The sequence below is a fragment of the Gadus macrocephalus genome, chromosome 5 (assembly GCF_031168955.1).
Source record: "Gadus macrocephalus chromosome 5, ASM3116895v1".
Lineage (NCBI taxonomy): Eukaryota > Metazoa > Chordata > Actinopteri > Gadiformes > Gadidae > Gadus > Gadus macrocephalus.
This window is the reverse complement of record NC_082386.1, coordinates 10,263,905-10,279,322: the sequence shown is the minus strand read 5'-3', so window position 1 is coordinate 10,279,322 and position 15,418 is coordinate 10,263,905. Positions and strand designations below refer to the sequence as shown.

At 47.8% G+C, this 15,418-nt stretch overlaps 2 protein-coding genes across 2 annotated transcripts in view; one reads left to right on the top strand and one right to left on the bottom strand.

Annotated features, from left to right (window-relative positions):
• The first annotated feature begins 2,618 nt into the window (after positions 1 to 2,618).
• gchfr (GTP cyclohydrolase I feedback regulator) lies at positions 2,619 to 5,013 on the top strand. Its single transcript, XM_060052175.1, has 3 exons — positions 2,619 to 2,778; positions 3,023 to 3,117; positions 3,892 to 5,013. The coding sequence occupies exons 1-3, from the start codon at positions 2,626 to 2,628 to the stop codon at positions 4,019 to 4,021; spliced, it is 378 nt and encodes a 125-aa protein (XP_059908158.1). The 5' UTR covers positions 2,619 to 2,625; the 3' UTR covers positions 4,022 to 5,013.
• Positions 5,014 to 8,196: 3,183 nt separating this feature from the next.
• The window catches only part of dnajc17 (DnaJ (Hsp40) homolog, subfamily C, member 17), a 31,646-nt gene continuing 24,424 nt past the window's right edge, over positions 8,197 to 15,418 (bottom strand). The window contains exon 11 of the mRNA XM_060052171.1: positions 8,197 to 8,512. Within this exon, the coding sequence (XP_059908154.1) occupies positions 8,381 to 8,512 (132 nt within the window). The 3' untranslated portion in view covers positions 8,197 to 8,380. The remainder of the gene's footprint in view (positions 8,513 to 15,418) is intronic.

Below are 15,418 nucleotides of genomic sequence, written 5' to 3'. Positions count from 1 at the left end.
CAACTCGCCCCCACCTCCCTCACTCTCCTCTGGCCGATGGTCCTGCTTAATGCACAGCAGAGTTTAGGGCTACCGACCCAATGCCAAACGCACGTGCCTGCACGCACGCACGCACGCACAGGGACACACACACACACACACACACACACACACACACACACACACACACACACACACACACACACACACACACACACACACACACACACACACACACACACACACACACACATTTAAGGATACAGAGTAGAAGAATGTAGTGCTGATGGATGCAGGGTCCCTTGATTCAAATGTTTCTGCTCTTAGGGGAAACCCTTCCTGGAAGAGTCCATTTGCTGAGGGAATTAAAGAGTGATGTGATCATTTTGGATTTGTCCTTTGCAAATAGTTCATTTTAGATTGCAGGGTTTAAGGTCACTTGTCCCTTATTAAAAATTACTTTTGCATAGGGCTGACATAATGATGTGACAGAGTGTTATTATTGTAAGAAGAGAAGAATTGTTATGAGTAGCATGAAGAGCAGAATGGCGAGTGTGCCAGGTGACCGCTCAGTGAGAAATGCAGAGACATACCTACAGGTCATATACAGAATGATCACTCCGAAGATATTTAATGCAAGTTGCAGGCGTTGCACACTTAGAATCCCAGACGCACACACACACGCAACGACACACACACACACACACACACACACACACACACACACACACACACACACACACACACACACACACACACACACACACACACACACACACACACACACACACACACACACACACACACACCACCCTCTCCTCTCCAGACCCACTGGGAGCAGGAGGAGGAGGAAATAGATGTTCCACATATACAGTAGTTCACCGCCACAGTGCTTCATCTCTATTAAGTGATGTAAACCAATACGCTAAGTAAACCAAACACCCACTCTATCAGCACACAGCAGGCCCGGCACTGCCCCAGCGCTCTCCTCTCTCCCCCTCTCCCCCTCTCCCCCGCTCTGGGTGCACTCTGTTCAGCATCGAGGTTATCAGGACCTAAAGTAGCTCATCTCGTGCGCGTTGCACCTTCAGCGAGCTGGGGTGATTTAGGAGGCGCTCAGAGGGCATTGGGATATGAATGTAGCGGCGTATAGCAGCAGCGGTGAGGTCCAAGTCTCTCCACTCCTCTAGCAGCTGATAAATCCCACATGTTCAAGCCAGGGGGGGGGGGGGTAAAGCCCTGCCTTATAAAATATGTGGCAAGGAGGGAAATGGTGAAATTAAAAGCAATTGGATTTCATTTACATGATTACATATTGGTTTTCATGACTGTTAGATAGTTTAGCCCCCTTGACTATTTCGGTAGAAAAGGATTTATTTATTTTGCAAAAGCCAACAGTGCTAGCAGGTAAATCGTATTTTGATTCCTTTTTCAGTTTGTTGTATGTTTTCTTAAGTTACGGTGACTTCTCACGACACAGCTATGAATCATGGGAGCAGCTTGTGAGTTTGTTTAGGTGTGCATGCAGGATGTCTCGACCACCTCACAGCAAAGGCCCCCCCGGTGAGAAGGTGAGGGAGGAGACCTCATCCAAACACACAAGTGCTTCCTGTGCTCCTCCTCAATGGAGATGGACCCACTCCTAACCCCCGCAGGTCAACGGGAGAAGGTGACCCCAAACTCCAATAACTAACACCAGATGACAGCCGGCACAGCCAGTCACCGCGGGGGGTGCTCGAGAGAAGTGTGTGCCTGTGTGTGTGTTTTTAGATGGCAAACGGTCCACATGAACACTATTTCTCGACATATAGATCCGTAAAGATCCAGTAGGTGAACTACGGGGGGGGCAGCAGTGACATCATGAGCCAGTTGGGGGCGATGTTCTCAGCCAGCCTATAGTTTGTAACACCTGTGTCTAAAAGAAGAGATAACGTTTGTATTTCACTTAGAGTTCACTTTTCTACGATCACTCCAAACAACATTATAACTGAGCAGAATTCATCTTCATCATGTGACTACTATAAGCCATCCGTGAGATAAAATACCACCAATATATAATAGCCCCCCTCGGCATTAAAATAAATTACCTTCATATTGCTTCACATTGATATATTTATATTGCTGATTGTATCAGCATCTAAGACATTGTTTTGGGGATTTTGTTTATGCCTTTAATTTCCCTTCCGCTCACCGGCCAGATCCAAAACTTGTTATTGCTGCTCTGAGTAGGAAATTAACAAATCTCTGAGAGGAAATTGGAGTTGCAGACAGTGTTCCTTCGACCAGCAATTACATGGTGTGAATTGTGTTAAGGGATAGTATGTGTAATATTCTGTAAAATTGAATTTAGGTTATTTTACACAAATCAAGTACTATATATATATACTGTATATATATATATATATATATATATATATATATATATATAGGGTTGGTTGCAATGAAACCCTGTATATGTATTGACCGAAAAAACCGTAGAATAAATCTTAAAATAAACAAATACATATTTATAAGTGCATAATACGAATATGTGTCTCCACAGAGAGGTGTTTACTATCAAAACAAACTAAGTGGCCGTGCGCGGGACCGAAGCAAACAACCAGCTTGGTCACCGGATGCTGAGCAGAGGCTGTGATTGGTCCACTAATGTGGGCGTTTCCGCATTCCATGCAGTGCTGTCAGCAGAACGTGAAACTGCAGACAGTCGCGTCTCCCAAGATAATTCACCCCCAGGGACCAGCGGTCTCCAGCCAAGGACACAGGATGCCGTATATACTCATCAGTACTCAAATTCGACTGGTTCGTATCATGCATTCTTTCTGAGTTACAGATATTGTGCATCAAATTGTGTGCTATTGCAACGCTTGTGAATACGCATAAATAAAACCATTTGCTTGCCGTATATCTATATCTAACGGTGTTTAGTGAAAGCTCAGCTCAACAGGTTATGCAGTGAGCTGCTGTTTTGTATTTTAGAAGGTTCCTTATAGATAACTTTACAGTGCTACCAGTTGCTACAGCAGTGCTGTAAACTTTCGTACAGGAGACCGGTCCAACAAATGTCGGAGACGAGGACTCAGACCCTGCTGTCATGAATTACCTGGGAGCCAGGAAAATGACCATGTTGGGGAACAATTTGTGAGTAGCCTATTGGAAATCGATACCTACGGCCAGTCCAAGGGAGGTTTAGTGGTTCTTCAAAGCTGTTCTTCAATCTGGTGCAGCCTTCCCCGTTTCAATAGAAGGCAAATTATGCAATCCATGTTCAAAGCAGGTGGGGTGACGCTATCGTTCCTATAGTCCTACATACTGCATGTATTAATCTAATTTAAAGATGAAAAGATTTGGCTTAAAGCTAAAAGTGGGCAGTATTTGTGTTTTTAAGGATGACATCTCCCTGAACGTGCACTGGAGGCCTATTTAAAGACATTTCATAAATAGAAATCCAAGCTCCTTAGTTTTCTCAGTGTGAGTCAACGTATCTCTACTTGGGCTGTCCCAAAATCTTTCTCAGAAAAAGTGAATTGTTGGGCAACAATATTTTCTCTCTTTGATTCTGGCAATTATTTGATAATAGTTGCATCCCAGAGGAGTACGGGGCAGATGTCCTGCAGAGGGTTTCTGCTGCTCCGCAGATTGGGAGTAAACCATCCCAGCTGATGAAATACAGATCAGGCAGTGTGTTGTCATTGGCAATCTGACTCAAAGGATGCTGGGAAATAAAACAAGGTGTGGGAGGAAGTGAACAAGCACACAAACAATTAACAGCGCTTGGATTTTCCCAGAGAAAGTATCCCAGAAAAGCAAATGAAACCCACCGTCCTCCCTTTGTCTCACACACACACACACACACACACGCGCGCGCTGCGCAGCACCATGATTGTGTGTGCTTCCGCCTCTCTACCTCTGTAGTTCGGAGTACCACGTGGACGAGCCCCCCCGCATGGTCCTCAACAAGCTGGAGCAGATCGGCTTCCGCGTGCTCACCATGACCGGAGTGGGACAAACCCTGGTGTGGTGCCTGCACCGAGACGCAGAGTAGCACCCCCCCCCCCCCCCCCCCCCCAGATATCCGTCCTTGCTAGCTTCTTCACCAGCATTTCCCAAACCTTCCACCCTAAACATATATATATATATATGTGTATTTCTATAATTTACACAAACATATTGATGTGTGTAAATACGTGTCAAGAGCTATTCCGTCCATACAGAAACACAAGGCCTGTGTTTTCAGATTAATCTACGTTATCCAAAAGCTCAGTTGGATTTGGAAAACAGTGAAAAAACAAGCTTTTTTCTTTACAATCGGCCGAGGTAGTGTGGACATGGCCTAAATACATAGTCCAGTGGGAATTGTGTCAGAAAATTGGCTGTTACTAAATTCCGATACAAACATCAGCGAGTCATGGCCACCGAGTTGGCCAGCAGAAAGGTTGGCTGCAATAATAACAGTTCCTGACACCTTACATAATTATTACACAGGCACATTGCAAACAGCTGTTGCAAATGATCACCACGCTCGCCTGCTTCTCTCCTCAAAACAAATGCAGAGTTGACGGAGGTGACGAGGATCATGGGAAATACAGTTCCCGGAATCACTAGCTTACCCAAAACTCCTGGCAGGGACTTTTAAAATGTCATCTTTGGATTTCCTTTCTGTTTTTATATCCTGTCTTCATTTCATAAAATGGATGAAAACTGGTAGAAATGTGGAAGATTAATTTCCTGGACAGAAGATTATAATAAGATTATATGTTGCTTACAGGAAAGAGTGTGTGCAGAACCTTGAATTCCATTTATTAGCCATTTATAGGCTGTATCTTCCAACAGCATTGCTGCTTTCAGTGTTGTATATTTTATATAGACAGATGACAATATCTGCAAACATTATTATTATATAAATGCTATGCAAATAAGTATAATTTTTTGCATTGCATTGTCCTTAAATATTTGAATGCGTTACCTATGGTTTGTTCAGATTTAGAAAATGTATTACATATGTGCTGGAATAAAGCAATGTAACACTGTTAAGAATTCCATGTTTACTTCAAGAACACATCATGACAACAATCCCAAGAAACAGAACAAAACACAAAATCCTCAGTAAAAAAATTGAAATGCAATCAAAGAGAAATAACAGACTTTTCTTATCGTGTGTGTGTGTGTGTGTGTGTGTGTGTGTGTGTGTGTGTGTGTGTGTGTGTGTGTGTGTGTGTGTGTGTGTGTGTGTGTGTGTGTGTGTGTGTGTGTGTGTGTGTGTGTGTGTCTCTCACTGGGTGGCTGGCTTCATTACAGTACAAGATAAGCCAGCCTCAATCACCAATCTGGCAAGTCAGCCACACACACGACACAGGACAGGCCAGCCAACCCAGTTCCCCTGGCTGATTGTCAGCAGCAGCAAGAGGGAACGGGTCCTGAGAATCCCCCGGCTCTGGGCCCTGATAGCTGTCACACTGAGGCTCAAACGGTTCAGCTGGGACCGATGCATCGCGCCGGTACGGAGCGCGGCTGTCATCTGGATGCACCCCTGCAACACGGCTCTAATTATTTGTTTGCATGCAGCGCGAGACACCGTGGGCTCAGGGCAGCGCTGGCACCGAGTGCGTTTCCTGTAATTGTATTTCCTCTGTTGTCACTTGGCCCGGGTTTGTGTGTTTTGGGGCTTTTTTCCCCTCCGCTCGATGCCGGGATCTGAAAAAGAAACTGGGGCTGCGCGTAAACAGAACCATCTGACCAGGGGATTTTGCAGCAGGAGGCGGAGGAGCAGATGTAGACCACCGCACCACCACAACCACCCTTACACCACCGGCACCGGTCCCCCAGCCGGACGCTGTTGTGCAACGCGGGCCACAGGGAGGCAGCGCAGGCCCGGCGGGGGGAGGGGGGGTGGGAACGGGGGACCGCGGGCTTGGATGTCCGTGAGGCTTTCCCCGCGCAACTTCCGTCAGAGCGTCGCAGCCCCGGCGTGGGACGTGACAAGGCAGGGCGGTGAGCGACCGCGGAAAGAGACACACGGTTACGCTATCGCTGCGCGCGCACACACACAGTACATGGTTCCACTTGGGTAGAGCGACGTGCCACAGACAGACAGACAGAAAGAGGGAGGACACGGTCCCGAGAGTAGGGCTGACCGCAGGCGGTCTGGCAGTGGGCACTGGTGGGGTCTTAACTTGATGTGGCTCACACGAGGAGCACAGAGTATCTGTTTGGAATCAGTTGCATAATGCTAATGGGGAACAGCTTAGCGCAATAATAGAATAACATAATTCAGAGGAAATTCATTTAAACAGGGGGAGGGGGAGGGGGGGGGAATCACAGGGTACGTACAGAGTTACGTTTTTAAAGACACTTGATGTGTTCTGGTAGGATGGGAGTGAACTGTGAAATTAAAAACAAAAAGAGAGTATAACGGTGGTTTGCATGAAAACATGTACAGCCAATCCATTATCACTGAATACGCACCCATCCTCATAACTTCAGACACAAGGAATATCAACATTAATGAGAATATTATTCCCCTGAAGAAAACATTGACACAACTTTGGAACTATTGAGTTATTTATCTTCACAACACAACTCAAATCAAATATCGAATTGAATAAAAAATTAAATGTTGTTAAATGATTGAGAGGCTCAATCAGAGAGGCTGTAAGGATGGCAACTGTGACTCCTTCATTAATGAACCCAAGAAATGTACAGTAGGATATTTAGTGTAAAAAAACAATATACCTTGTACTTTGGCGAATAATACTGACATAAATGTCAACGTACAGTCTCCTGTATGTTGGCTTTGACTGGTGCTCCAACACCTGTATTGTGATGCCTGCTTTCACACTTGGAAGTGCACAACTTAGATTATTGCAATTATTGTTGTAAAAGTCAAGGTGCAGATTTGGCCTTTTGGATCTGTAACAACCGTACTGGTTGTGTGCCTAGATTTGTTAACCTGATGATCCAGATGGGTGGTTACACCGAACCATCTGAGAAGTCGTCCTTGGAAAGTGTTTGGAAAAGGGCAGGCACTTTCAGAAAATGCTTGCCAGGTGATTGGATGAACCATTTGTCCATCATGCATCACGGAGATCAGATAGTTCCTCATAGGACGCTGATTGGTCCAAACACAATTGCTTGGCTCGATGCCTGGAAAGATGGAGTCTTGCGTGATCGTGAGCTAGTAAATCCAGCTGCCTCGCGAGGCAAAGTATTTGTGGTTGTACAGAGACATTACTATAAGAAAAAAGAATCGAGCAGTACATGAAATGAATAAACATTTGAATTCCTATCAATTTGGTTCAGATATTTGCCCGACTACTCTTGCACATCCTACCCTCACATCCAATTTCAAGTCTCCAAGCTTTGCAACATACTTGTATTTAATTAGTTATCTCCAATAAAAAAGGAAATTAACCACAGGTAAAGCCACAGTGTACAAAAAGAAAAGTCTGCTGAAATAATAACTGAATTGTGCAGTCTTCAAACTGTACACTCCCAGCAGCCTCCCCAATTTAGAGGAGTGCTTAAGATGGATTGTATACAAAGGGCTTCGGTGACCATCATAACCACTAGCTTTCTCTGTACCGGACACGCTCCGAAACAGAAAGAAGAAAAATGAAATTCACTTTTCATCACATGAGCCCACAGGAATTCCAATAGAAACCGTGTGTACCTAGCGTTCCCCCGGCCGCTGATTACAGTTGCTTTTTTTTTTTCAGTTGCATGGAGCAGACATGATTTCCACATCATCACGTCGGCCCGGTCTGCGGCTTTGGAGCGCCAGACGACTCGACTCATTTGAGATCAGCTCGACGAGCCCGGTGACGAGAGAGATGACGGTTTTACGTGGCGCGCTACGGCTGAGGATAATTAGTCGTCTCGGTTTATGTGAGAACGCGACTGACACGCAAATTACACGATTGTAGCGTTTGGATGAGATCTTGTGTTGCACAGCCAATTCGTTTCATTTTTTGTCTGATAACGTCAGATCCAATCTTATGACGCTCATGGTACATGAAATGAACAAGACTAGAGCAGGAAACAAACAAGCCTAGCAGAGAACCTTGATTTTGTATGGCTCAGCTCTTGGGACCACGTCGCTGCAGACCAGTCCAGTGGTTCAGTTTGGCATGTCAGGTTTGTATCATGTCTCCTCTGATCTCCTCAATCCATTGAGGAGAAAGTGGATCATAATGACGACAATGGCTCATTAAAAACACACTGTTCTACCGTTCTGCAATAGATTTATTTCTCCCCACATTTGATAACGCTGATAAAATGTATAAACGTAAAAAAATGTACAACAAACGTCCATAAAGAGGCTTTATGCAACTAAAGCCCGAGTCCAGGGGAGGCAGAGTGGGTGTGTTTGTGTGCGAGAGGAGGAACCCGTCTCTCTCCCTGCCTGCTAGGACTTGACCTTGGCCTCTGCTTTGTCGTCCTCCTCCTGCATCTCCTCGATGAGCCGCTGGCGCTCCGCGGCCTGCCTCATCCTCATCAGCACCACGCTCTCGTAGTCGCGCTCCGTGCTCAGCGGGGCCTAGGGGGGGGGGGGGAGCACAGGGGCCAGGTTAGAGGCACAGGCCGTCATACAGACATACTTACATACATGCATACATACATACAATCACTGATGGATGAAAGCGACTTCTTTGCATCTCAACACGCACCTCTGGCTATGAATCACACTCCCTTACACATGGCATGCCACCATTTCCCGTCTGCATGTCACATTATTAACACTTTGAACCAAATGACGCGGTACTCCTGGGGTTGAAAGACGGGGGTTGAGGTTGAGTATGCACGCACCATCGGCTAGCGTCTCATAATAGACCCTTGTGTCCTCACTAATGGTGGCTGAGTCAAGGAGCTCAGGCCAACGTGTTAATCATAAAGAAGCTTCACATCACAGAGAGGCCGGGTGAGTGGTACGGTCATTGCCGTGACGATATAAATGAACCCGCCGATGGGGACGGCGCCGTGGCAACAGAGTTGCGGTCCATCAGGAAGTCCAATAAACAAGGCTGCCACACACACACACACACACACACACACACGTGTCTGCCTCTGTGGCATAACAAGGGGTCTGGGCTTTAGATCGCGGCAACGAAGCGTGGACAGACAGACAGTGCTGACCCCGCTGTCACCGCGGAAATGCCAGCCTACGCTTTCAGGAGGGAGTGTCTAAGGAGCCGCGGCGGGAAGGAGGGCAGACGCTCTCAGACGCTCTCCTCTCCATTACCATCCGACAGCGATGATGATGATGATGGCGTCGGCGTAGGCCTTCGGTAGGCGGTAAAGCAACAGTGACAGAATAATTTCGCTGCCTGAGGTCATTAAGCCCAAAATGAGCGCCGCGGATCAGGCTTGGCCCTGAGCTTACTCTCTCTGTGTGTGTGTGTGTGTGTGTGTGTGTGTGTGTGTGTGTGTGTGTGTGTGTGTGTGTGTGTGTGTGTGTGTGTGTGTGTGTGTGTGTGTGTGTGTGTGTGTGTGTGTGTGTGTGTGTGTGTGTGTGTGTGTGTGTGATTGCTTTCAAAAGCCGTGACAGGCAGAGCTACGCAAGGGATTCTCTTACTGTGGGGAGAATTAGAGAGGCCGCAGTCGGCCAGCCACCGGCTAATGGCTAATCAGCCAGGCTATAGCACAGGCCAGTCAACACACACTCACACACAGACACACACTGTTGGCTATGTCAGTAGCACATGCATATATAACTCACACAATCATGCACATTCACAACCACTGCAATTTAAAAGGAAAAAAAACAGGGGCCTCATAATGTATAGCACAGACATTATACAAACAACAACCTGTTGTTCATCTAGGAGGGTATGCTCCAGGTAAATAGTAAACAGATGCAAAGTCCTTAATCCCATAGTGGGACGCAAGCTATGCACAGAATAAACCATTGTTTCAAAGGATTAAATTCAGGAAACCTGCGCTGCCAAGGAAGGGTCTCTAACAAGACAGTGAGCTGCGACAGAGAGAGCGACACACACAGAGAGAGAGAGAGAGAGAGAGAGAGAGAGAGAGAGAGAGAGAGAGAGAGAGAGAGAGAGAGAGAGAGAGAGAGAGAGAGAGAGAGAGAGAGAGAGAGAGAGAGAGAGAGAGAGAGAGAGACTTTGTGGATGCGATCTGCAGCATCTGGAAACCATCACTGGGACTCCGACATCCATGTGCTGCGAGACCAGGAGGTGAAGCTGGTGGAGAAGGGGGGAGGCGAGTGGACCAGAGGGGAGAAGCCAGGTCCACAAGGGGAAGTACCCCCCGCCTCCCTCTGCGTACCTCCTGCCCCTGGACGGAGGAAGGCTGCTATTATCATTCCAGTAATGTGAGCTCAAACCCTCGTCTGACACGCAACTATGAAATATCACGCGAGCGCCATTACGTAAACAAACAGCCCTCTCATCTTCAATTAAACGGGACACGAAATTGTGCATTTTCACACCCGGCGAGAACCTTTACATGCGGCCCTAGGCGGCCCTCCACCCTGGCCTCGTCCACCAACGCCCTCTCTTGGCCAGAGTCTGACATTGCATCACCAGTGAGGCTAAAGCGCAGGTATTTGGGACAAACCATTTAATGGATGCATTTGTTTTTTTAATCTCCGTTTGGTCATAGGTGGACTGCACTAGTGCTCCTACTGCAGTGTGGTTGCGGACAGTCACAGGTGCATGCTGGGAAGTGTGACGCATGGCCCCTCCTACCAGGGGACGTTTCCAAGCCCGCGGTGAAGGCCTTTAAAACATACATGTTTAGCCTGTGCATCACTCTGTAAACAAACACTGGGGTGCTGATGCTAAACGTGTGCATGTCAGTGTGTGGGTGTGCGTGTTTTCCAGACCGCAAAACACAAACAAGGGCCCCCCCCCTAGTTCAAAGCCCGGAGAGCAAGGGAAGGAGATGGGCCCCCATGCACTCAGGATAGAACACACACACACACACACACACACACACACGAGTATGAAAGGGTCTTGTGTCACGTGGCCAGGTCGCTAAAACCTTCCAGCGGGCTGTGACCCCGTGGTCAGTGATGACATCATGAGGACGATGGGGCGACGTGATTCAGCGAGCGCACCACACTCACACGCAGCGCGGGCCATCGTAACACACAGGGGGCCAATGGCCTTGTGCTCAGCTGCACATGATGCCATTGCTCACTGTGGGTGTGTGTGTGCGTGTGTGTGTGGGTGCATCGGTTAGTGCTAGTGAGGTTGCGAAGAGTGTTTGCACACATGCAAATCCCTTAGTGTCCAAGATTAGACAGAGTCCCTGGTACAAATACAATCGTAAATGTTTGGGCAGGCTTTGGGCTTTCACACATCCTTCAAGTTCTTCTCCAATTTCTTTCAATACAACAGCTTGGATCAAGGTAAAAAATTTAAATCATTGATCAGTTTAGTGGTTAAAGGTGGAGTAGGTGAGGTTTGAAAGTTGCAAAGAAAGTTCAGAAGAATTAACTGGCAAATAGGTGACGGATGGCTATGGCATTTCTAACTCATCACACCGAATTTATAGCATCTAAAGTTTTAACACCTTTAACGATGAATGACATCATCACCTTTTTTATTCCGATCACTGGCTGGTAAGGGCATTCCTACAAGCATAACAGCAGCATTCAATATTTTATCAGGATTACAAAAAAAGAAGAATGAGGTCATAAATATGTATGAAAAGCAAAAAAGAGGATTAGGAGACTTTGGCTCCAACCGTTTCATAAAATGTCCCAGGAAAAATAATAACACACTATAGCCTCAAAACTTTAAATCTGACAAGAACTAATGCTTAAGAAAGGAAGAGATGACATGAGAGACAATTTGATTAATGTGTGCGAGGCTGAACCTCGCGGACATCAAGTTCCTCTCAGACCAATGAAGCGATTAGATTCAAACGGAATTGGAGCTTCTTCCAAACCGTTACGGTAAGAGGCAGCCGTTAAACGGTTTGCAGCGTTGCAGTAAACATGGCACGGCCCGGGAATACCGAGGTGCTAAGGGATCGCCAAGCGCTCGAAAACGATCGGTTTGATTCCGCTTTGAACAGCATCCCGACCGAGGGGCCAAACCGAATTAAGCTGCTCTGAACCGTTCCAACAAACGTCGTTGTCCAACGGTGTTGTGCTCCACGCTATTGGTTCGCTCGAAAAACGTTGTGCCGTAATGTCGGAGGAATTTTAACACACTCTCTGGTTGCACTCTGGGGGTAAGTGGGCCTTGGCAGACGTGGTTTCGGGGGGACATGGATGTGAATTTAAATGTAAATGACAAAGGGAACACCCAAAATGAGATGCAGGGGGGGGGGGCGAGAGAGGGGTCACCAGTGACAGTGAGTTGCCTGGCTGCCGGCTGAACCCCAGAACCACTCCATTTCCTAATCCCAGCAAAAAAAAAAGAGAGGAATCGTAATGCAAACGTTGAAACGTCTGTATTCCCCCGATGGCTTGCTCCGGTTACGGTACGACGGGCCCTCCTCCCCGCTGCCGTGGTGCGCCTTCATGCCATGTTTTTTTAAACCTTGTACCTCGTGAGGCTACCAAGTCTTTTTTTTTCCGTTCAGATGAAGCGATAGCTCACGTACACAGGCCATCAGCGCGGCCTTCCCCAGCCAGCACCGCCTCTCGGCCAGAAGTTCACACAGCGCCGTGAGGACGACTACAGCCACGTCTCTGCCAGTACCCTGAGAGGCTCTGCCCCCCCCCCCCCCCCCAAAGTCTGCGTTGTGGTCCCGCCGGAGCTCCTAGCTTCTAACGCACTCTGGTGAGGTTAATCACAGAGTTATTTATCTGATGTGCATGTGCGGTGCGGTGTGCTTGTGTGAGTGCATTTGTTTGTGTGCATGCCAACTGAACGTGATGTATGGATGGCAAACACTTATTTTGAGATCCTTACTGGGATAGTATGAAAGTATCGTATGTGTTTGTGTGTACAAACGATGTGAGCGGTGCGGGTGCGTGTGTGTGTGTGTCCGTGCTCCCCTGCTAACAAAAACAAACAGCGGTGGCGGCTAGGGGTATAGCACATGCCACACTGGAGCCAAGGTGAAATTCCTCCGTGGAGGAAAGTCAGGCATCGGGACTGGTGGAGGATTAATCATCGCTCATTATGGGAGCTGGCAGACAGAAAAACCCCAGAACGTTCTGGTCTAGCGTACTGTTTGTGTAAAGGCATGGTGAAACGCTGTATATTCGTGCCGCACGGATCTCAATCCAAACCCTTTATTTAGCTTCCTATTGTTCAACCCCCCCCCCGTGCGTTCCACCGGGGGGTTCAATCTTTGACCTCACAGCCACAAAAGTCATTTCTTCAGACAGAAATAACGCCGTCAGTTGAAGGTCAGTGGACACTACAGGAGCCGGTCTGGGCCGGCGGTGTTCCAGCAGTGAGCGCGTGGTGGACAGGGTGCCACGGGGGAGGAATGCGCCCCGTGTTCACTTACATAAGCACCCGCAGGAGAGGGGCCGCCACTGACCGGCCTCCACGGACACCACAGAGGGAGGGAGGGAGGGAGTGAAGGAGGGAGGGAGGGAGGGAGGGAGGGATGGAGGGAGGGAGGGAGCAAAGGAGGGAGGGATGGAGGGAGTGAAGGAGGGAGGGAGGGATGGATGGAAGGAGGGAGGGAGGGATGGAGGGAGGGAGGGAGCAAAGGAGGGAGGGATGGAGGGAGTGAAGGAGGGAGGGAGGGATGGATGGAAGGAGGGAGGGAGGGAGTGAAGGAGGGAGGGAGGGAGGGAGCAAAGGAGGGAGGGATGGAGGGAGTGAAGGAGGGAGGGAGGGAGGGAGGGAGGGAGGGAGGGAGGGAGGGAGGGAGGGAGGGAGGGAGGGAGGGAGTGAAGGAGGGAGGGAGGGAAGGAGTGAAGGAGGGAGGAAGGGAGGGAGGGAGACACATTGCTCTTGGAAGCGTTTAAAGAAAACAAACAGAGAGAAAAGGCAGTGGAGATTTGAACCCCCAGCGCCCTGGCATTTCTCTCCCTGATGGATGAGCGCTGGGTTTCCGGGAACAGAGATGTTGGGGTTTGGCCTGCACTTTTGATATCTCACAATGCAATGGAATTGTGTATTTCACATCACAGCCTTAAGGCGGAGGAAAGAAAATGTGTCTGATTGCAAAAGCCCTCTTATTAAAGCAGAGGGGTCGTGGAGAAAGTGCCGTCTAACCAGTGGACATGCCAAAATAAGTTATGGGAGAAAAAATAACAAAATGATGGTCTTTCAAACATGTGTGATTCACAAACGTGAAATGTCTGCTCCCAGTGGTGTGTGTGCGTGTGTGTGTTCACTGCTTCAGTATGTTAGTATCCTCATTTCAAAGTACACAGCCTAATGTGGGGAATTTAAACTCCACTCTTTAAAGGAATCTAAATATTACAATTGTGATTAGGAGCACCAAGAGACCAAATGAAAAGGCTAAACTATTAAGGCTTATTATTAATTATTTAACAAATAATGATCAATTTCAAGACGACAGAACTGCAGATTAGTTGCATAAACCTCCAGAATAATATTACACATCGATGCCTTCAAGCGATGCCGTTGAAGCTGTGAGCGGTGGATCCTGAGATTTTAAATGCCACCTGGATTTGAGTTTAGTCTGGCCTGTCACGGTGCTATTACGCAACCCAATGTCTGGAGATAATTCAGCCAGCGCTTTAGAAACCAGACAAACGCCCACATAAGAGTCATCCATGAATTGAAAGGCTGACGACATTAGTTGAGATCGACGATTGATTGAAGGTGATGCAGATTGCGGTCAAGGTGGGTGAGTCAACGTCACGACTGTAAAGGGAGGAAGTCGTTCCGGTGACGGTAAAAGGTACCACGTCGTCACACGGACAAACGGCTCACCTCGATTCACTCTTTGTTTACCTTCTCTTGATCTTAAGATATTCTCATTCGCCTAAAAAGTCTGATGGAACCTGACAGAAATCTGTAGGCTTGTTGAGTCTTGACCGAATAACATTTTCCATATGAGTGGACAGACAAAACATTGCTTTTTGTAAACTGCTCGCTGTCTTAAGGGCTCAAGAAATAAAATGGTGCTGGGGGGGACGGGAAGAACTCAGTAGAGAACACACAACAAAGAGGCCGAGAAAATGATCCACCATATCCTCACTCCGGACCACTGGCACTCCAAACCCATATCTGGAAACACTTTTTTTAAAACAACGCAACAACAAAAAACATGCAGCATCCTAGGTATTTCCTCGCGTCTGGAATCGCAAGAGCGACCGCAGTCACCCCCTGCAGTTTGGTGATTGAGGAAGCCCAGTGGAAGCCTGCACTCCAGACATGGAGGCCGAGCCAAAGACATCTCCCTCAACCCCCAGGGTTGGATGTCATAAACAAGGCAGAGGCATGAGCGCCGCTCCTGCCCTCTTCACCCACACACAGGAAGGCCCCGACGTCGTGTTCTACGAGAGCGTCACATTGCCGTTGCTCAGGGTTCCTCC

What these genes read in the sequence shown, in the direction of transcription:
- gchfr (XM_060052175.1), top strand. Translation starts at nt 2,626, where the DNA reads ATGTGGGCGTTTCCGCATTCCATGCAGTGCTGTCAGCAGAACGTGAAA. An exon ending in TCAGTACTCAAATTCGACTG is followed by an intron (nt 2,779 to 3,022) that starts GTTCGTATCATG and finishes ACTTTCGTACAG; the next exon opens with GAGACCGGTCCAACAAATGT. An exon ending in ACCATGTTGGGGAACAATTT is followed by an intron (nt 3,118 to 3,891) that starts GTGAGTAGCCTA and finishes CTACCTCTGTAG; the next exon opens with TTCGGAGTACCACGTGGACG.